At 29.8% G+C, this 21,589-nt stretch overlaps 2 protein-coding genes across 4 annotated transcripts; one reads left to right on the top strand and one right to left on the bottom strand.

Annotated features, from left to right (window-relative positions):
• Positions 1–3,398: 3,398 nt before the first annotated feature.
• LOC135925502 (double-strand break repair protein MRE11-like) lies at positions 3,399–13,522 on the bottom strand. Of its 3 annotated transcripts, XM_065460862.1 has the most exons (13): positions 13,395–13,522; positions 12,645–13,276; positions 11,919–11,976; positions 11,602–11,690; positions 10,530–10,711; positions 10,160–10,290; positions 9,005–9,214; positions 8,462–8,553; positions 7,635–7,841; positions 7,164–7,329; positions 5,489–5,811; positions 4,265–4,629; positions 3,399–3,690 (listed from the first exon to the last, which is right to left on the bottom strand). In XM_065460862.1, the coding sequence occupies exons 1-13, from the start codon at positions 13,517–13,519 to the stop codon at positions 3,427–3,429; spliced, it is 2,844 nt and encodes a 947-aa protein (XP_065316934.1). In that variant the 5' UTR covers positions 13,520–13,522; the 3' UTR covers positions 3,399–3,426. The 3 variants fall into 3 exon arrangements, with proteins under 3 accessions (XP_065316934.1, XP_065316935.1, XP_065316936.1); XM_065460863.1 differs by lacking the exons at positions 12,645–13,276; positions 13,395–13,522 and adding an exon at positions 12,387–12,404; XM_065460864.1 differs by lacking the exons at positions 11,919–11,976; positions 13,395–13,522 and having other exon boundaries at positions 12,645–12,762.
• A 1,886-nt stretch (positions 13,523–15,408) lies between these two features.
• On the top strand, positions 15,409–20,983 carry LOC135923541 (uncharacterized). Its single transcript, XM_065458341.1, has 3 exons — positions 15,409–15,559; positions 15,610–15,695; positions 17,017–20,983. Exon 3 carries the CDS (start codon positions 17,479–17,481, stop codon positions 19,240–19,242), a length of 1,764 nt encoding a protein of 587 aa, XP_065314413.1. The 5' UTR covers positions 15,409–15,559; positions 15,610–15,695; positions 17,017–17,478; the 3' UTR covers positions 19,243–20,983.
• Positions 20,984–21,589: the final 606 nt, after the last annotated feature.

Here is a 21,589-nt window from a genome sequence, read left to right as displayed (position 1 = left end):
ACAAAATAATCGAGTTATCTTTATTTGAAGATAGGTAGTCATTTAATTTTTCATGATTTTTAACAAAAATGTTATATATAACTATTAAATTAATAGAGACCAGGGCTAGTTAAACTTATAGGCATATTGGGGGCTTGTTGGACCATTACATAGATCTGCGCTTACATTTATATTTATAAAAAAAACCATTCCTTTCCGAATATTATTTTTATTTATAAAGTCGACGTTCTGTTGGTGTCTAACAGTTAGTAGAATTAAGTGTCCATGTTAATATTCTACAATTCAAATAACAAATCAACAGATGTAACACACTTAATATGTATTTATATACTATATTTAATTTCAAAATAGGGATGATGAGGTCCCAATCCTCATTATTTATGACCAATATATTAGATATATTTTATTATCAATTTAAAGAATAAATTGTGCAAATTAAGATACCGAATTTTAATTTTTGCTCTATGCTATGATTTATTATTAAGGCATCTGTATCCGTCCAGAACTAATATTAAAAAATTGTCTTAGCATATATATATAATCAAATTTTAATACATATTTAGTCCCTAATAGTAATTTTAACTACATTAATTAAGATTTATAAAGAAATTTCCTTTAACCGTAAAAATTTTTCTTATTAAATTTCTCATAAACATTTTAAAACAAAAATACCAAAATATAAAAAACAAACTGGTGTTAATCCGAATATAAAAATTTAAAAAACAAAGAAAAATCTTTGAAATTATACATAGATTTAATAAAAATTTATTTTCTTTGTTGAAATATATTCAAATGTTTTTTTTATATACAATTAACTTTTTACCGAAATATGTATTATATATATAAATATATTTAATATACTGATAAATTGTGATAAAGAATCATTATTTTTTCCACCAATTCTTGTCTGACTCTATCCTTAAGATCCCTAAACATATCTTATATTTGTTAATATCAAATTTGTAAGAATGTGATTAATATCTTTTGGTTTATAACCAAGAAAGAAAAATGTGACACACTTATTTTATATTATATCTAGCTATATATTTTAACGAAAGATGGCGTTAATAACGCCTTTAATAATATTGAATTAAATGATGCGACTTGATTGGATAAAAAAGCTGAGGGTAGTAGATGAGCATTTCAAAACTTTTGGGAATAGTTTAGAATTGACAGAGCCAATTTTTCTTGCTCCACAAGGAATAATTTAAAATTTTTTGTTGTAGGTCGGTAAAATCACACATGTAATTAATTCCATAACTACAATTCCGTTTTTGTAATTTTAATAAATTAAATTATAATCAATAATTTTGAGATATTAATGGATATAATTAATTCATAACTCCTAATTAATGTTTTATGAAAAACGCTTAATAATAGCAATCATTCATTTATTTCATCATCTTTGGCAAAATATAATGAATAATTCTCAACCTTTAACTTTTATCTTGGCCCGATAATTCCAATTGCTAGTAAAATCCTACGTTCACTTAGAAGGTACATCTAAATTGCCAATATTCGTCCAATTTTTTTTCACATAACAGGTAAAATCATTAAAAAAGTTTGATGTTTAAATATTAACTTTCTCCCAATCTTGTTCTTTTAGAGAAACTATGCTATCAAATATAATGATTTTTTTTACAAAAACGTACTAAATCATAGAAAGCAAGGTTAACAATTACCACATTCTCTGGGTGCCCTTAATCGTGACATGAAATCAAAAGTATAATATAACGATAAAAATACAAGTTTATCAAGAATTTATGAATCAACAACGTTTATTTGTGAAAAACTATGAAACATAGGAGGAAATCAGTTGAATCAATGACAGATATTTCGTTGTTCATCTTATCTCTGTTGTATGCTATACAAGGTGGCAATTTTATGAATAACGCCTAGAATATAGATATTATTATAAGTAAAAATTAAGTTAATCATTTGAAAAAGTATCCTCAATAAATATTAATTGCAAAGACTTAGAAATAGAATTTTTTTTTTACAATACTGTAAAATTTTATCACCCGTAGTAAATTATGGAAAGCTGGTGCTAATATTTTTGTTCTAAAGAAATTTGTGTACCCTTTCATAAGGCTCTAATTAACTAAGTTAGAAGATCAATTTCCAGATGTAGAGTTTGATCGCGAAGCAAGCTCAGCTATTTTAGCTACTATTTCACACCCATATTTTATGCTTAGACGGGTTAGATCACTATCTAAACAAAATGATTTAATAATCATTAATCATGTATGAAGCTGCTTCAATAAGCATTTCCATATACAAAAATCAATCACGGGATTCTGATATTATCAATTTGTAAATTTTATATCAACCGCAAAATCCAATCGATTGATATTGAGATTAAAGTGCTTGCTTACCTAAAAGATGGTGGAGAACCGAATTAATATCTTAGAAAAGTTTCCTAACTATTATAAAAATGTTTCTAAAATAATATATTTTCTGTTTTAGTCAGAACCTGCAAGATGCTATTTAACCTAAAACTTCGATCTGTTTAAAAAAAATAAAGCTAAGTATAATCAAAATAACTTGGCAGGGTGAAAAAATTGTTCAAATGTTGATTATACCTAATAATACTTATTTATTAGGACATGATAAATGATATACCATTTTTTGTAAACTAAGACAGATTAATATAATGTAACATAACATCGAAATGGTAACTATCCCAATTCGCACTCTCAATAATTGGAGTTCTTCATTTCTATCAAATTGGTCCGCGATATCGAAAACTCGGTAATTAAAAATAGATTCATGATATCTTTAAATAAATTCCCCACCCCCTTCCCTTATTCAGATTCTGGGTAGTTTTTATAAAACCACCTAAATCCACTTAAAAAATTTTTTTTTTTTTGAAAACTGGTAAATCCTTTATACGCGTAAATCAGGTGTGAGATAAAAAAAAATTAAATAATAAACGTGATTGGAGGAGGTAATTAGAACAATTTTTATTCGTTATTTTGTCCTAAAAGCTTCATTTTTCCCTATTTTTTAAAATTTTAAAAGTAAATGGAGCACCACTCATACGTATCAAGAGCTAATATAATTAGTGTCGTTAAACGGCTCAATTTGAGCCGATTCTTATAAAATGGCTAATTCATTATTTTATCCAGAAAGATTTCGCCTCATAGATGGCACATAGGATTGAACATCTGTTGCCGAAATCTTGACGCTTAAGATAATATTTACCGGATAATAATGTTAGTGTTAGCGGTTTTTAAAAATCGGCTAAAACCGAGCCGTTTAACAACACCAAGTATAATATAGCTTAATATCAGAGAATAATATTTATTAATTATTTTTTGCAAAAAAAATGAACTATATATTCTGACAAATTATATTATGTTTTAAAATATACATTTTTTTAAAAAAATTTTGACGATTTAATGGAATAAATATTTCCCTGACGGTTTAAATCCTAAAAACTTTTTTGTTTTTAGTAGAACGCGTAGTTTTAGAGATAATAGTATCGCCGGAGTCCTTTTTTGGCTTTTGAGCACCGTGGGATGAAAAGGAGAGTTGAGAAGAGGAATAGTAAGACCGGATATCTTTGCCGGATGATGTACCCTTGGGTTCGGTATTTTTAGGATTTTTGGTAGATTTTGGATTTGGCTTTTTGGCGCCTTGCTTAGATTCTTTAAGCGTAGTAGTAGTAGTAGCAGTTTTCCTCGTGGACTTTAAAAAAATAAAAAAAAACACGGTGATTTTTTAGAAAAGTTTTTTTTTCTTTTCCAAGTCCAAACCAAACCTCCCGAGGGTTATAAAAATAACAATTTCGTTATTAAAAAAAAACATAATTCCCAAAATGATGAACCAATCGGCCCAGACAGACTATGGGGTAGGTTAAACTTATAATATAAAATAGGAATCAACATCGATCCTCGACTAAAATAAATTTTTTAAGAGATAATCATTTAGGAAAAATCTTCTTTATACATAGGGTGTTAATTATGGGTTTTAATAAATGCAAAAAATAAAAAAAATAGGCTGGAAAATATAGTATTATATGGAAATTGAAAAGCGGCGTTCTAGCGAAGATATTTTAAAAGGAATTTGATTACATTCCTTTTTTTTTTCTTCGAAAAAAAAGCCTAAACACATTCACCGAAATACAGTGAAAAATGTGTCAAAATATCGAATTAGCATTCTAATAAATTTTGTAAAAAAATAATTAGCGAATTGATGAACAAGTCGCCGCAGTCTATTATATTTTATATTTAAAAAAAAAAATAAAGGAAGATATACTCACTTTTCTGGCCACTTCCACATCGACGCTGTCACAAGAATCGTAGATGTCAACCTCCATATCATCCAAGTCAATCAAGCTACCATTTGAATTACCAACGATGCCGCCATCATTTTCGTGATTTCTGGTATCGGTGAACAAGGAAATGGATTCGCTATTTTTACTCCCCCCTTTATCGCTCTTATTTTGCGAGAGAGTCGCCGCTTCCTGTCCGGAGGCGAACTGGCTTATGAGGTCATCATCGGAATCGGAAGTAAAATTAGCATCGCCTCCTTTGTCCGATTTCGTTCTTTGGGCATCAATCTCGGCTGATCTCGTCTTATTTTTCGAAGTGTTATGGTCGGAAGTTTTATCGACAAAGGGATTGTCTAAAGAATAAAAAAAAACAAAAAAAAATCTTGAAAAACAAATCCTTTTTATATTCCATATTTCTCTAGCTGTAAACATACCGTCAAATTTTGGAGGCGGGAAAAAAAATCAGGTCCGCGGCGAGGCGGACTCATTTTTATAAATGGTCCTGGATAGATTTAGGGCAATGAGTTTTGAGCCGAACTTCACTAGTGAAACTAATACATAACTAATTTAAGCATAAAAATCGCCCCATCTTTCTTAAATTAATTTTAAGAATAAAAAGTTCGAAGATCTCTAGAGGAAACGGAAATTAATTATAATTGTAACAAGAATCACAGGATTAGGAAATTCCAAACTGAAGATTTTATTTTTGTAAAAAAAGAACAACTGGAGAAATGTAAAAAAAATATGTTTTTTTTTGTTAAATATAAATTGCATTTGATTAGAAAACAATGAAAAGTTGTTTAATATTTTGTAATCATTGTTGTAAGAGGCTACAAATAGCAAAATAATATGTCGGTTCTAAAAAGAATTAATGTTTACATTTCATATTATTTTAAAAGGTTTTAATAATTCAACGTTATTTGAATAATATATTTGTTATACAAATAATTGAATAATATATTTGTTATACAAATAATATAGCTTATTTATATTTTAATATTGTATAAAAGGTCAGTTAAATTGAATAATTATAAAATAGTATATACATATATATATTTATATATAAAAGAAAGAAAGATAGAAAAAGAAAGAAAGAAAAAATTGAGAATAAAAAGTTACCATTTACCATATATTATTAGGTTTCTTTAGGTTACAAAAAATTAATATCCTAGATTTATTAAAAAAGAAGCAAATTATTATTTTTATTTTTACCGAAATCGTCGTCATTTATTCCGCGCGATAAAATGGAAGGAAATGAAGAATCTTGTCTATTCTTCTTGGTTTTGGCGATATTAGAAGAATTTATTTGTCTATCATCATTGTCATTGCCCTTCCCTCGGGATCGTCCTTCCATAGCTCCCGAAGAGATGGGAATACGGTCTTCGATATCAGAATCCTCTTCTAACAAGATGTCTACGTTGTCATCTTTACCAGACCCATCAATTTCTCCGCCACCGTTAGTATTGGCGGTCGATATCCTTCTTTCGTCCCTTTCTTGTTGTGTTAATTGTCTCAAAATTCGAGCCTCTTTGAACCTTTGAAATCCATTATATTTTTTTTTTGAATGTCAGAAAAAATATAACAAAACGATAAATAAATGGATGTCATCCCGTGATCACTTTCATTCATTCATTTATTTTATTTTTTTTATATAAAAAAAGGTTTTGTTAATTGTCTCAAAATCCGAGCCTCTTTGAACCTTTGAAATCCATTATATTTTTTTTTTGAATGTCAGAAAAAATATAACAAAACGATAAATAAATGGATGCCATCCCGTGATCACTTTCATTCATTTTATTTTATTTATATAAAAAAAAAGGTTTGTATATAAATTTATTTTTTAAAAAAATGGCGTACTTATTGAAAAAGATAAGAATATTGTATAACACCTGCAAATTTTTTTACCGTAATTTTTTTTTCCGGAAATATTTTAATATGCATATTTTTTGCCACATTTTCCAGAATATATGGCGGGAATAATTTCTGTTGAATCCCGAGGTCAGCCGCCATACTAGATCCTTAGAGCGTTCACATTTAAATGTACTGTTAATTGATAGCTAATCCAAAAACTTGGCCGTCACAAATTAGCGTTTCCAATTTTTTTTGATAGTCTGCTTTTATTAGTTAAGAGTAGTGCTGTAAAGTAACGTCAAAAGTAACGGCGTTACTAACTTCGTTACATTTTTGAAGAGAAGAAATGCCATTCGTTCTATAGGTAACGAGTAAAGATAACGCGTTTCTTTTCTGAATAGTCAGTAACACGCGCGTTCTTTTTTTAAAAAGGTAACGCGTTACTTTTCATACGTAACGAGTAACGGTTACGCACTTCTTTTTGGTAGTAACGTTTACAGCACTAGTTACGCGTATTTAATTCAAAACAGTACATCAAAACTATCCCGAACGATTATATTCAAGCTATGTTTATCACAAAAACATACCAATGATGATCGACATTATCTGATTGGCATTTTTCGAAATGAAAATATAAATTTATAATCAAAATTCGCTCAGATTTATTTCTCTCGTTTGTTAAACATATTTATAAAACGCCGTTGGGTTGGATTTATCGAACGCTCGGGTATGGTCCGAATCCACCCAATTCGACTGTTACAAGATCATCCTAAAGCACGACAAAAGTAAAATTATATTTCTTATCCTCAAGGGATACAGTGCTGTACAATTTTAAGGTGGTATAATATTATCATTAAACGAAATAGCTTTTTCTCAAATGGAAGAGGGGGAAGGCGCATGCGCTTTTAATTACAATCCAATTTTTTTTTTGTAATTCATAAATTAAATATTTTTCTATAATATATGCGTATTTTTGTAGCCATTTATTTTTTTAAAACAAAAATTTTTTCGCGAATCAAATGTGCGAACGATTTACTTAATTATAGCTTTATCCAGAATTTCTTCGTTCACGATATTTTCTCGGTTCTGTTTTTCGATCAAATCTTTCTGTATTTTGTGGAGCTGATGCCCAACCAATTCGCTGATCGAATCGAACTCTTGTTTGTCTATAAACTGCCGAATAGCTAAACCAAGACCCTTTTCTAAAATTAAAACAAAATAAGACAAATTGTTGAAAAAATATAATAATTTTTTACGGCTAGACTCAAATTGAACTGTCATTTAAGTTTATACTCAAAAAAAATGTATTCGTAATTTGTACCTAGATCCGTTTTTCCAGGGTTCCAATAGACCCCAGTCCAAGAAAGCTTTTTAATTGGAAGGGATTATAAAAAGAAACGGTCCATTCATTTCTTTGTTCGTTACATTAGGTAAAAAGGGTGAAAAGCTGGCCTTCCACGGTTAAACGCGGAAAACCGTAATTAACGGAGAAAAAAGAAGTGTATACCGGTTAAAATGGATAGTTGATTGATAGTTCCGGCTTTATCCAAAAAGGTCTTCACCAATTCCTCCACACCCGAGACGCTGAGAGATCCGAATACATCCGAAGAACCATCTTGCCCCGTACCCTCTAGCAAGACAGGATCGAAGGGGCACGTCTTTGTCATAAATTTTTTAAGGGCCAATCTATCCTCTTTGTGTTCCGTGCTTTCGTCTAAAAAAATAATAGATTTTGTTTTTGATATAAAAAGGTTTTAATTGGACCGGACAATTGATGGCCATGTCCTCCACTAGGGTGGACTTTAGAATACGATTTGGAATTACGTAGGATAGTAAGACGAGGATCTGGAAGATGATATTTTAAAAATCAACCTTTTTATACCAAATCATATAAAAATAATAGTAGGCACCGCCAGAGTTAAAGTAACTTTGTTAGTAGCGGTAGCTAAGAGCGTGCTACTTTAAAATAGAAATAGCGGCATCGCGTTCCTTTTTTTTTAAAAAAAGTAGCCAAAATTAATTTTATATCAAACAAAGATGCATTAGTTATTCTTTGAACCACCCCAAAAACGACTTCTTCAGAGAATTTTTTTTGAAAAAAAAGGTTACTAATATAATAGAAAAGAGCTTATATGCCTCCTTTAAATCACAAAAATGTATTAAAAAAACGTTTTTGAAGATTATTCTCATTTAATAGCTACTCCATTACCCTCTAATATACTATTATTGAATAATAATATTCAGATTCACTATGAAATGTAATTAACAAAACAATTTAACTTTTACACACAAATCAAATTAAAATAAAAAAAATATAAAATGAGAAATAAAAACTTTTTTTCTTGAGAAAATGGATGATGTCTTTAGGATTGGCGACGGTGTCAACGAAAGCTTGACCGAACTTTATAGGGTTTAAAAAGTCTAATCTAAAAAGATTTAATATATATTTTGTTATATAATAGTGTCAAGTTATATATGTATTTAGAGTTCATCATTCTTTAGCAGAATCTACAACAATTCAGTGTTCGTATATTTAAAGCTAATAACATGCACAAATATTATCTTTTTTTTTGAATAATTAAAAATAGAATATATATAATTTGTAAGAAAGCAGTCCTGGTATTAGGGCTCAAATATTTAATCCTGGTTTTCTATCCTATCTCATTTTCTGTAGAAATCATTTGCAAACGCTCATTACTCCAGCCGACGACTCAGTTCAAATGCACATAATATTATACCCATTTACTCATACCCCATAGTAACCCCAAGCTAGGCACTTGTATAAAAATTAAATTACAATATTATCACTCAATTTTAAGGGCATAAAAAAGGTCTATTTGACCCCACCCCAACCAATACTGTACGAAATTCGATTACTTTTCATCGTACTCGACCCTAATCCGAATCAAGGGCAAGGTTGGCTGCCTAGGGTCACCGGTTATAAGCCGCGGAATGTCGTTTTTCAAGGCGTTTTCCATCGCGTTCAACAAAAATAGTTTGGCCGCGGAGGGGACAGACGGTGGCTTCGAGTCGAGTATAACGAACGGTCTAACCGTTTTCAAAGGGATTTTGTTCATTTTAAAACTCCTATAAAAAATTTTATCGATATGTCATATTTGGAAAATAGGAATTGTATTTTAAATAATTTGTGAGGCGAGACTACAAGTCCACACGGGTTGTCCATACCCGAACTTTTTATTATCGGGCTCGGGTTGTAAGAGGTGTCCGACCCGAAGCCCGACCCGACAAATATCCTTAATAATCATTTTAATCCATAATGTCAATTGAAATCACATTTCATCATTAAATTGTCAATCAGAATAACATGTCATTCTTCGATTACTATTTTACGTAACATCCGTTCACCAAACTATTTTGCTCTTTATTATAATTTTGAGTCATTATTACACAGTTTATTTACATCATATTCTATCAGGTTAATATAAAAAATATTTATCTAATATATATTTAATTAAATAAGCCTCAAATTTTTTAATATTTAAAATCGTTTACCAAATTTTAAATTGGTGGAAGACCTATCAAAACGACTTCCCCAATTTAAATGTTTTGGTTATTGAATTTCCTGGCTATCCCCTGCTTCCTCGGCTAGCAGTGAAATAGCGCTTTCAGCTGCTGATAGTGATCTTTGAAGATAGTAGGACTTGTTTAAAGCCCGACAAACTCCACTCCTCGTTATTTATATAATCGCGATAATTATTAAATTCCTATTGTATTTCAACTTTTTAAATAATATTTTAAACTGAATAAAAAGTAAACATTTCCAATTTAAATAAAAAATGCAACTTTATATAAATATCGATTATATTATGGCGGTCAAATAAACTTTTATTTAAGGTAATACATATAAATTAAAAAAATTTAATCGGGTTCGGACCGGGTTAAAAAATTTGAATTCGGGTTCGGGTCGGGCTCGGGCCGCGAAAAAAAACCCTTCGCAGACCCGAGACTAAAGGTATCGATTCATTTTAATCGTGTTAGTATGGAATGAAATATATATATACGTTGACTAACTTATTTTTGATCTGCAAAAGTGCAACGTGTTTAGGTACGGCTTCACCCGCGCTAAGTGACGTAGCGATAGAACTGCCCGGTTGACTGACGAAAAAAGATTTCTCGGCGTTCCATTGCGGATCTATAAGACACTGGCCAATTTTTTTTTAATGATTTTAATTTTTATGTAACTCTCGCCGAAATCAGTTACAATTTCGAGGTATCTCCAGTATCGTATCTTATTTTATTTAAGTATCGAAAAGTTCTCTACGGCCACGAAAATACTAATCTTTATTTCCCAAATAAGAATCGACAACAAAAACCACAAAGCTTTAAATTTATTTTAAATTCCAAAAATAAAAATCGCCATTTTTTGTATTGTATTGTTTACCTCGTGTTCGTGTCCCCATATGACGAGATCCAAAAAGTCTTCTAGAAAATGCTCGGGTATATAATTGGTCGGCCCGTGCTTGGTCCTGTTCTGGTGCAGCACGAATAGATTAAAATATTCGTCCTCCACGTGTCCGTCATCTCCCCCGTTCAGCTCATTCCCATTCCTTTCTCCGAGAGTACCTTTTTTTTGTTTTGTTTATATGAGTTTTAATACGCTACTTTGTCAGCCAATCAAAATAATTCACTAAAAATTTTTTTGTCAAAATGAATAAAAATATTTGGCGCAAAATCAATCAAATTTTTTAAATAAAATATTCGCACAAAATCAAAAATTAACTTGGTGTGTTTATTTAAAAAAAAATAAATAAATAAAATAATTTTTAATAATTTGTATTTTTCGATGAATAACTACTTGGACGGATATCCTGTCAACCAACTTGAAATAAAATGAGATAATTGGCATATCCGGGCTAAAATATGAAAATCTTGTATATTTTTTATATTACTTTACTTATAAATAACTGGCTTCATCTATCCCTTTACAAAAATAAAAATATTTTGAGTCACATTTTACCAAGTACTCCATTTTTTTTATCTTCTTATATTTCACTTTCTTTAATGTTAGAATAATAGGATGCGGAGTGAACATTATTTCATCTTGAAAATACTTAAAAGGGAATATGTTCAGTGGATATAGTATAATCAAGTGATAACTATTTTGTCAAAATGAAATGGTGGAAAAAAAAGAGAAAAGGATATTAATTATAAAATTGAATAGATATGGCCATTCTATAACAGATGTGTGACAAATATTTTAGACATCCTCCAGACAAACATCGAGTATATATATAAAACCAATAAGAAAACATTTAGATCAAATAATCTGTATCAAAAATATTCATTATTTTGAATATTTATCTGCTAATTTAGATAGAAATTTAGTAGATAAAAAATATTTCTTTCTCTTTTTTAGTTTTCATTTTTGATTGAAATATAAAAATTGCAATGGCGAAATATATATAAGAAAAGGAAAAAAGGATATTATTATTTAAATAAATTAAATGATTTACCATTAGAATCCATTGTTGGAACTTTGAAGTTATCAGCAGGGCAAGATGATTCGGGTCTTAAGTACACCACATTTTTGTAAGCCATCAATCTGTCAAAAGAACCACAAATTATTATTGCAATATTTTTCTTCTTCTTAAAATAGATTCAAAATAATAAATGAAAATAATTGTGATTTCAAGAGTGTCATAGGTTTCGTATCAAATTCAATTCTAATCTGAGTCCCCAAGCCAGCTCAGTAGCCAAGTTTGGGGCCAATAAAAAACATTTGCTTTTTCTAATCGATAAATTTTTTTTTTAAAAGCTTATTATATTTAACCTATGAAGTCTTTCATCTCGTATAGAACCTAACCCATAAAGAGCCAATTTGGTTTTCCCTTTGTTTATATTTATTTGCAAAAAGAGTTAGAAATGTGTTGGTGTATAAAAAAATTGAAAGTTTTTGATTTGTTGGGTAATAGAACTATAATGAATTTGCAGAGTAATTTAATTACTCACTATTAATGAAACTACTATAAAAAAAAATAAAATAATTGGTTTTTGAATATTGTCATTTTTTTTTGAATTTATAAAGTTTTACTTTTATGGTTTGTTAGCCATAATTACCATTGGCTATATCTATTATTTATTTATCTGTCATATGATTGGTTTAATTATGTTTATTTAACCTTTTTTGATATTTTTATTATTGAAAACAATTTGTTGTTAATTTCCCACAAGTATTTATTTTTAAATGAATTTTTTAAATAGTTTGAATAAATGTTTAAAAATAATAATTTTGGTGGACCTGGTTAATAGGGGCTTAAATAGTCAATTCATAGAGCATCTTTGGCATAATCTTAAAACAAATTATGTTAAATCTAGAAAGTTCCAGTCAAAATAAATAAAATTCAACCAATCACATGATAGATAAATAAATAAAAAGATAGCCAATGGTAATTATGGCTCACAAATCATATTCTTACCAGTTTTTTTTTGTTTGTTTAAGAAGTTACAAGATATATATTCATTTAAATATAAATTTAAAGGCTTTAAGGTTCTCTACCTTTTCTAAAAAGTAATGGTGTTATGTATATTCTGTCCAAATTTGAGCCATGGTTAGTAGCTTTTGATTTCTTTTTACTGCCCATATTATCTGTATCAAGATCAGCATCTTTGCTTATGATTGGGTTGTCATAGTGGGAATCAAAATTTCTACCAAAATGATTCAAGAGACCAGTTGATGCTAATATATCGATTGCACTTAAATTATACTTTCCAGTGGGATCATCATGGTTGCCATGCACACTAAATACAGGTAGAGTAATATTGAGATCTGGGTCGAGATAGTTGATTTTCACTTTTCTTCTCTCTAAAATTTTCCTTTTTAATTCATTATTTTTATTTACACCGGTGGAATAATTAATCGATTCTTGTTCATGTGTATAATTATCTCTGATGCTATTTGAGTTTCCTTTGAAATTCACATCTGGTAAATCTAGAAATGTTGAAGCCTCTTGAGTTAAATATTCTAAAGTTGAACAAGGAGGTAAAAGATCACTATTTTCATTTGAAGAGATTGAGGAAATTCCCAAACAATATTTTCTAAGTAAGGATATGCAAGAATGAAGGCATGATCTTGAGGGCTTGTTTTCATGGAAAAGATCACCTCCTAAAAGCATAAAATCTACTCTTTGGCTTTACATATATAATAAAATAAGTTACATATAACTATATGATTTAATAGATTGCTTATTTTGAGTGAAAAATGTTATCATGTAATTAAAAAGTGTAATTTAATAATTGCTTTATTTACCTTACAGCTATTTGTAATATCTCTTCAAATGTATTAAAGGAATCATTGCATCTAATTGGATCTTTTTCTGCGAATCCTAAATGTATATCCGAAGCTACCAGTATTTTTAAAATATCGTTAGTCATATGGTTTTTAAATATCGCAGGTAAATTTTTTAGAATACATGACGATGATAACGAAATTGGCTTTCGGTAATGCTAACATGGTGTCAATGTCAATCATCATTGAAAGATGTAAAAAAGTAGTTTGATATAGAGGTCTGCATTGGGCGGGTTTTTGGACTAAAAGCCCGCCAATCCAATGTTTTAAGAAAATTTAACCCGCCCACCCAGCCTGCCCATAGTTTTCAAAAAATATATACCAGCCCGCCCCGGACATTTGTCAAAAATTTATTACACGCCCGCCCATTAATCTAAATTTTTTTACCCGCCTGCCCATTATTTATAAAAAAAAGATAAAATTCTAGGAAATTGGCGAATAGACCCGATCGTTTTGTTTAATTGAGAATTTTCTTTTTGAAAATATCCGAATATTTTTTTTATTATATATCAAATCTTCTTGCAGATGAACATTGATGACGAAGGAAGAAGGATGTGCCACTTTTGTTATTATATTTATAGATAGATTCGCAATCATTGCAGCTAATCCAATCTAGCTTTTTGTCATTTTCATCGAAAATGATTTTAAATTGTTTCCACATTGAAGATTTGAGTTTATTATTATCTGAATTTTATTTTATTTTAATTTATATAAATTATTTATTATTTTTTTAGATATATTTTTATTCATAATAAAATTTTAAAATATAAATTAAATTAAAATATATTTTTTTTATTAAAAAATATGCTATAAAAAATAAAATTTATATATTATATAATAAAAAAAAAATGAAAAGGGTAATTATAAAGATAAACAATTATTACTAAAATAAAATAATATAATGCAGATTGCAAACCCAAAATAAGGAAATTTTAAGAGAAAAGTTTGATTACATTCCTATAAAAGGAAATTTTAAATAGACAAAAATGTTTATTTGTTCTAAGAAAAAAGTTTTATTGTTGTGTTTATTACATAATTTAATTTAGGTAAATGTTCTTCACTTAAAAAAAACGATTGGTACAATAAAAAAAGAAATATTGTTATCGATCATTTAAACAATTATTTTTTTTAGTATGTTTTTGAACAAAAATTTCAAATTTCTTAACCCGCCCAGCCCGCCCATAGTTTCAAATTTTTTTACCCGCCCACCCACCCGCCCGTTTACTTAGATGGGCGGGAGTGGACGGATGGGCTGAAACTCCGCTCAAAGCAGACCTCAAGTTTGATGTGTTGTTAAATTCCACGTCAGGCACTAAGCTGGCTTAGGAGAGAGAAAGGGTAAAAAATTCCACCCCATTCAGCAGGAGAAATTTAAAGCATTAAAAATTTTAACAAGGCCTTCGTCATTATTTAATAAGTTAGATAAGTTATTTAAGAGATGCTATTAGTTAAGTGGGAAAACGGGACTCTTCAAAATAAAACCGGTTAATTAATCAATTTTTGCATTGAAATTTATCAACAAATAATTTTATTATACTTGATGCATAATCCCAGAAAATATTTTAGAACTAAAAAAAGTTAGTCAAATTTTGATGAGGTATTTCCTTTCTTTTTGTTGCAATATGTATTAAAAGCTCAAATAAAGAATCTCATTATCATATTTTTTGTGTTAAATTTGATTTACTAATATTTTGATATTTGACATGTTAATCTTTATATAATATATGCAAATTTAGCCCATATAATTTAATATTATTTAAAATGAGGCCATTAGCTGATTAGATTGACTGATGATATTTGTATAATATAAACATTTTAACCTTTATCCTGCATTCAGAGTTAGATCAATTCGTAACAAAGTATACAAAATATAATATAAATATAATAACTTTACATTAATTTTTTATGCTTCGCTCATAATCGCCCAGATAGCGTTTATGAATGCATGGTTATAATTCAATATCAGCTGGTTATTTATAAACGACTAACGTGATGAACCATCCGTTAAAACAAATATTTGATTTTAAGAATTATAAAAAAGATACTGTATTCTAAAACACAAAAAATGGCACGTAAAGATACATCCAATCATGGAAGTAATATTGAGATATACAGGAAAACTATTGGTACTTAAATTTTTTGATATATATATATATACAATTGATTTTTATTATAGGAAAACAGGTTAACAAAAATTCAAAAGAATTGCTTTCCCAAAAGAAAAAATCTCAATTAGAACATTTACAGCATAAATCTGCACAAGTAAGTTTTATGATAATATTAATTTAATCTTTTTAAATAAAATAAATATTTACCTATTTTTTTTTAAGTTATTACAATTACAAGATATATATAGATTAACTATCATTCTATGAAAACCAACTAAAGTTTCTTCATTCATTATTATGATGAAATTAAATCTATCAATTGTATAGTTAATATAAATTTAATTTGTTTTTTTAATCTCTTCTGAACAAATTTTAGTTGATAGTTGTAATGAATTGGTCTTTAAAAGTGACTCATATATTATTTATTTATATTAGAATAAAATAATATAATAATGGTAAATTACAATATGTTCTAAATAATAATATAATATAAATTTTAAAATGTAACATAAAATATTAAATGCCAATTTGTTACAGTACAAGAGCCATATCAGACCTGTTTTTATAGGCCCAATAAGTCTGCCTTTATTTGTTTCCAATAAGTTCCACCTCAAAAAAAAAATATAAAAATTAGGTATGGTCTGCTCAGATCCATACAATTTTTTTTAATTGTTAAATATATTGCAAAAATCAGTTTGAGAATAAATTTTCAAAAAAATGCAGTTTATAAAAAAAATCAAAATATTTGCTTAATATAATTTGATGAAAAACATTATTTTTAAGAAATGAAGTCTGAAAAATGTCCAGTTCAAAATTTAAAATTAGGTCCAGTCTGAGTCTAAGTATTCTCATCTATGTAAAGCCATAGTTTATTGTGCAGCCAATGTTATATTAGTCATCAATAACTAGACATAATCTTGCAGAGACCGAAACCTGCTTATTTATCACCATATGTTGGCCTTGACACCATTGGTTTTTAAGATTTGAGAATTCACATTAATTTTCTCATTTCTAAAAAATGTTTACTTCTTGGTTAATATTCCCAGACATAAAGATACATATTATATGAATATGCAAATTTAGCTGTTATTTTTACCAATGATTATTTCTTTTCTTTGACGTATGTCATATATGATCTGGAATTTTAATTTAATAAAATTTATTTAAGCCAATAATTTGCATCCATTGTCAGAACCCTACAATTTTTAAAAATTTAAAACAGAAAAAAATAATGCAACTTTTAATTTAAAAATTTATATTTGACATGAGGGATTGGGAGGGGGGTCTTATAATTCCATATCCGTTTTCATGGAATAGCAGTTTTTTTCTAATTCAAATTCTTAAATTTACATTATATATCTTGTTTTTGTTTTAATTAAACATTTGATTTTATAAGACAATTAAGAAACTACGTAAGATAAAAATTATTTAATCTACACTATTAAAAATAAAGTTATTTTAATTATTAAATTAAGCAAATAACACTCATCATGGGAACTCTATTGATAGGTGTAGCCTTGGTTTATTGCTTCTTTTACTTCTACATCCTCAAATAATTTTAAGCCTCATAATAGGACTGCAACTTCATCATATCGAAAAATAATTTGATGTCATTTCCAAAGAATAAATTTATGACCAACTGCGAAACCAAATATTTTAGACGAATAGCTAATATTATCTATATCATCATCACATCCCAATTATACTTACTCAAATAATTAAAAATTTTCTTCGCATAAATATACCAATCATTAAACTACTTAAATTAATTAAACACCAGATAAACATTGAAACCTCTCTCATTATGCTTAGTAATTATCCTTTTCTCCCAAATCAGCCAATGCAATTCTTTGCCTTCACAAGAACCATAGTAATGATGACTCCCCTCATATTATAATTCGATTATCACTATAAAAAAATCTACTTCTCCCAACAATATGACTTCAAACTCAGTAATGCTTCATTGTTGCCCCTATCTCTTATGTCCCAGTGTATTCAAACGTCCATATAGACTATCAGCACACATAAATTCTCAACACTTAAAGTTCAGGGCATTTCCCTGCATAGAAGCTAGTTGCGATAAAGCGTTTTACCGGAAAGAACACCTGAGAAGGCACACACTTAGAACCCACAAAAAAATGCTACAATCATCACCTGGAACCAAGTACGAAGATCTAGGCGATTCTGAGGGGGATCCTATAGAAACTTCTAGTATTACCCAGAATAATATGGAGACTTGTTCAAATTTTGAAAATTCTGACCAATCAACAAATCTTTTATGTACTGCATTGGATTCGAAAAGCCCACGCTTGCGTTGCGAATTTAAATGTCCCAATTGTCCCAAGACCTACAAAAAGCGTGAGCGGCTTAAAACCCATTTATTATCTCATCAAGACTCAAATATATCTACATCTAACCTTGTTACTACTACCCTGCCTTACCTATGCACCCACTATGGCTGTCCTAGGAGTTCCCCTGGGAAAGGTTTTGCTTCCGCTTCACGTCTGCGCAGGCACATTCCTATTCACAACACCAAAGCTCTGGCGTCACGAGGTACCCGGGTTTTACCGCATCGCTGCCCATACTCGTCTACATGTTTATCTAGGCGCGTGACTTTTCGATCCGCTAAACTGTTGTCCCAGCACTTGGAAATATTCCACAAGCCGGGAACCAAAAGAAACGAAACGGAAGAGGGTTTATTGGTAAATCATATGAAAAACGGATCGAATCTTGAAAATCGAGATAATGATGACGCCGAAAATGGCGAAGCAACGATAAACGGTTTCCAAGATATCGACAGGTCAAGGAATAACATGGAAGCTGGAACCGCGAAATCCCGTGAAGGCCTAAACAATTTACAGGAGGAAGCCTTGAAAACTTCTTCCAATACTCAAACTAATGTGGAGATCTATTCAAACTTTAAACATTTTGACCAATCAAAACTCTTATGTCCCCCTGCATCATTTTCGAAAAGCGCACACTTATATCGTGAATTTAAATGCCCCGACTGCTCGAAGACCTTTAAAAAACGCGGGCAGCTTGAAACCCATTCAATAACTCATCAAACTGACACTTCAAATATGTCCACTAATCTTATTAATACTAAAACCCATATATCACCTAACACATCCCTAAATGATTGTCCTACCTATATTCCCGGCGACTATCGCCTACCCAGGGACGACCCTATTTGCGGCACGATTGCTTCGCCATCACGTTTCCGGTCCTCCCCGCATCGCTGCCCGTACTCATCGATATGTTTAGCTGGACAAGTTACCTTCCGATCCGCGAAACTGTTGGCCAGACACCTAGAAATATTTCACAAGTCGACCATAGAGAAAAACGCGGAGATAAATCACATAAAAAACTTAACAGCTAATCTTAAAGACGCCGAAAATGGCGATGCGTTGATGAACGATTCTTCTCCAGAAATCGAATTTATGGGAAATGGCGCTGAAGAGGATTTTATAACACCTGAAAGGGATGGAAAAATTGGCCAAAATTCGCCAACCAATAAATTAGGCGATAAAGCGAAATATGACCTCATCGAGATCCAAAGATTTTATTGTCCCTCTCCCAACTGCGGAAAATATTACTTGCACAGTCGAAACGTGACGCGTCATTTGAAAGATGGGTGCCCTTTTGCCGTTAAGGACGTGAGTTCGGATCATCCTATGGCGACCGAACCCCCAAAAAGCTAGGGAAAGGTTCTAGAAAGAAAAAAAACAAAATGGAAGAGGAACGTCCTTTTAATCATTCGTATTGCCTAAGTTTTTTGCAAAATTTTTTTCACAATGACTCCATATCCGTTTAAGACAAAATGAGAGGATTAAAATCCCCATCGAAGACTTCGAGGAATCTAAGGAATTTATTGTTAGATAGACATATAAAAAGTTCCAATAATTGAATAAATATTATTTGTAAAATCTACCGATTTTTATGACAGATTTCGATTTTGATTTTCTTTTTGTATCTATTCCCGTTATTATCGAGCGACAATTTATTTCCGTGCTTCTAAAATTCGCGCAATTATTGTACCTATATTCGCGCTTTTTTTTAAAAAAAAAATATATATATAAATGTCGTTATCCGAAAATTGTTTATAAAATTACTCTAAAGGTGGAGGAGGGAAATTAATATATATGTATGTTTTTTTCGAAAAACCCTGCAAATCGGAGTGCAGATATACCAATCACACAGCCCGGGCAGGGTACCCGGGTCGGGCTTAGGTCATGGCCTGCAGGTCTCTGCTGTAGATGTCAATCAATTATCTCGTGAATCTGTGAACTAGGAGATTTCAATATATAGGTTCGGAACACTTTTCAAAAACATGAATAAATTTATTAATGTTAAACACTTGTCTGAATAAATTAAACCATCTTCCTTGTCCTCGGAGTTAGGTTATTTTTGGATTTTACCTAAAACTATACCATTTTAAGAAAAAATTTAATTTGAACGAAATTTTTAATTCGACCCAACAGCGCCGTACTCCTGGGTTCGGTCGATTCATAAACACGTGATTAGTTGGCTAACAAGGAAATGAGGGTCTAAATGTGAAATCATACATTTCTTAATTATTTGTAATATAGGCCTAAATTTCCAGCCTTTAAATAATAATTTAAATGAGGGATCCCAACTGTAAAGAATATCGGTTCTGTGCTCTCTTCAGATATAAATATGGCATACAAAGTTCGGGTTCGGTTTGCAAAAGAGTAATCATAACGGGCCGGTTCGAACATTTTTTAACCCGGTTCAAACTTTTTCACTTAGCAAATTAAATATTATGCAAAGAAAAGAATAGTTTTTAAACTTCCCCTGTACTCAACCAGCCCCGGGCTCCCCTACATTTAATTTTTTATATAAATTAAAAAAAAAAAATAAAGAATAATTTATGTCGTAATAGTCTGAATACCTAGACTGACGATGCATTCGTAATAATGAGTGTGAAAGCGTCGTTGAATGCAAATCAGCTGGGTCCGCCATTTTGATAACCCATATTAGTAATTATTCTCATGTTAAAAAACTACCATTAAAATTGATAACTTGCTTCCTTTATTATCTCTATGAGAAGAGCGATTCCTTAATAAAGTTTGCGTCATACATAGGAAATAAATTGGCCTCTCGTTTAAAATTTTTAAGTAATGATACGGGTAATCAAAATGGCCCACCCAGCTGTTTTCATTGGATGCACACTTTTGATGAATGCACCGTCAGTCTAGGTATTATTATATGTCATCGGATTCACACCATAAATATTTTATAAACATCCTCCGAAATATACGTGCGCAAAAATATATATCTCAAAATTAGGAAACGGAAGTTATAGATGATTTAATTTTATTTTAAATCCGCTAAAAAAAACCCGAGTCTATAAAACGTAGCCCTGAATTTTAATAAACTCTGTCTTTATGACATATACAATTTTTCTTAAAGCCACTTTTGTTTTCATAAATACCCATATAATTAACATCATATTTCGAAAAATGTAATGTAAAGCATAACTTTCAATGTAACTAGATACTATTTAAAAAAAAAAACTTTTATCCACCATCCTATGATATTAATTATTAATGCTTGATTAACCTTATATCATTATTTTTTTTAGAGACATAAGACAATAGGACAATAAAAATTAAACAATTTATTTTGATATTTATACAATATTTAACAATGATATTTATTGAAGATACAATATATACTAATGTATTCAAAAGAAAAATTCGTTTATTTAAATATGTTCAAGGTAAAATTCAATTATTAGGGACAAATATTTTTACAATGTTTGACAGATTATCGTTAAATTTGCAAAAATAATTATACAATAAAGAAAGTTTAATAACTTTAACCACATCTTCCTTATAGGAAGGATTAGGTAATACATTGAGATAAAACGTGAAAGATATGTAACATATATTCTAAAAGTGTACGTGTAGCGAAAGCGATATCAAAATCGATGGTCTATAGAAAATGATCATAAAAATCTACGGTGGTAATATAGATAGAGACTGGTAGCAAGAAAATAACAAATTCCAGCATCAAAATTAAGAG

This window comes from Gordionus sp. m RMFG-2023, chromosome 2, assembly GCF_954871325.1.
Source record: "Gordionus sp. m RMFG-2023 chromosome 2, tfGorSpeb1-WG-v2, whole genome shotgun sequence".
NCBI classification, from domain to species: domain Eukaryota; kingdom Metazoa; phylum Nematomorpha; class Gordioida; order Chordodea; family Parachordodidae; genus Gordionus; species Gordionus sp. m RMFG-2023.
This window is presented reverse-complemented; position numbering and strand designations above follow the sequence as displayed.

Coding starts and splice junctions, on each gene's coding strand:
- LOC135925502 (XM_065460862.1), bottom strand. CDS start 13,519: ATGACTAACGATATTTTAAAAATACTGGTAGCTTCGGATATACATTTA. Junction 13,277..13,394: donor ATATTACAAATAGCTGTAAG/GTAAATAAAGCA, acceptor ATATATGTAAAG/CCAAAGAGTAGATTTTATGC. Junction 10,712..11,601: donor TCCAACAATGGATTCTAATG/GTAAATCATTTA, acceptor AACAAAAAAAAG/GTACTCTCGGAGAAAGGAAT.
- LOC135923541 (XM_065458341.1), top strand. CDS start 17,479: ATGACTTCAAACTCAGTAATGCTTCATTGTTGCCCCTATCTCTTATGT.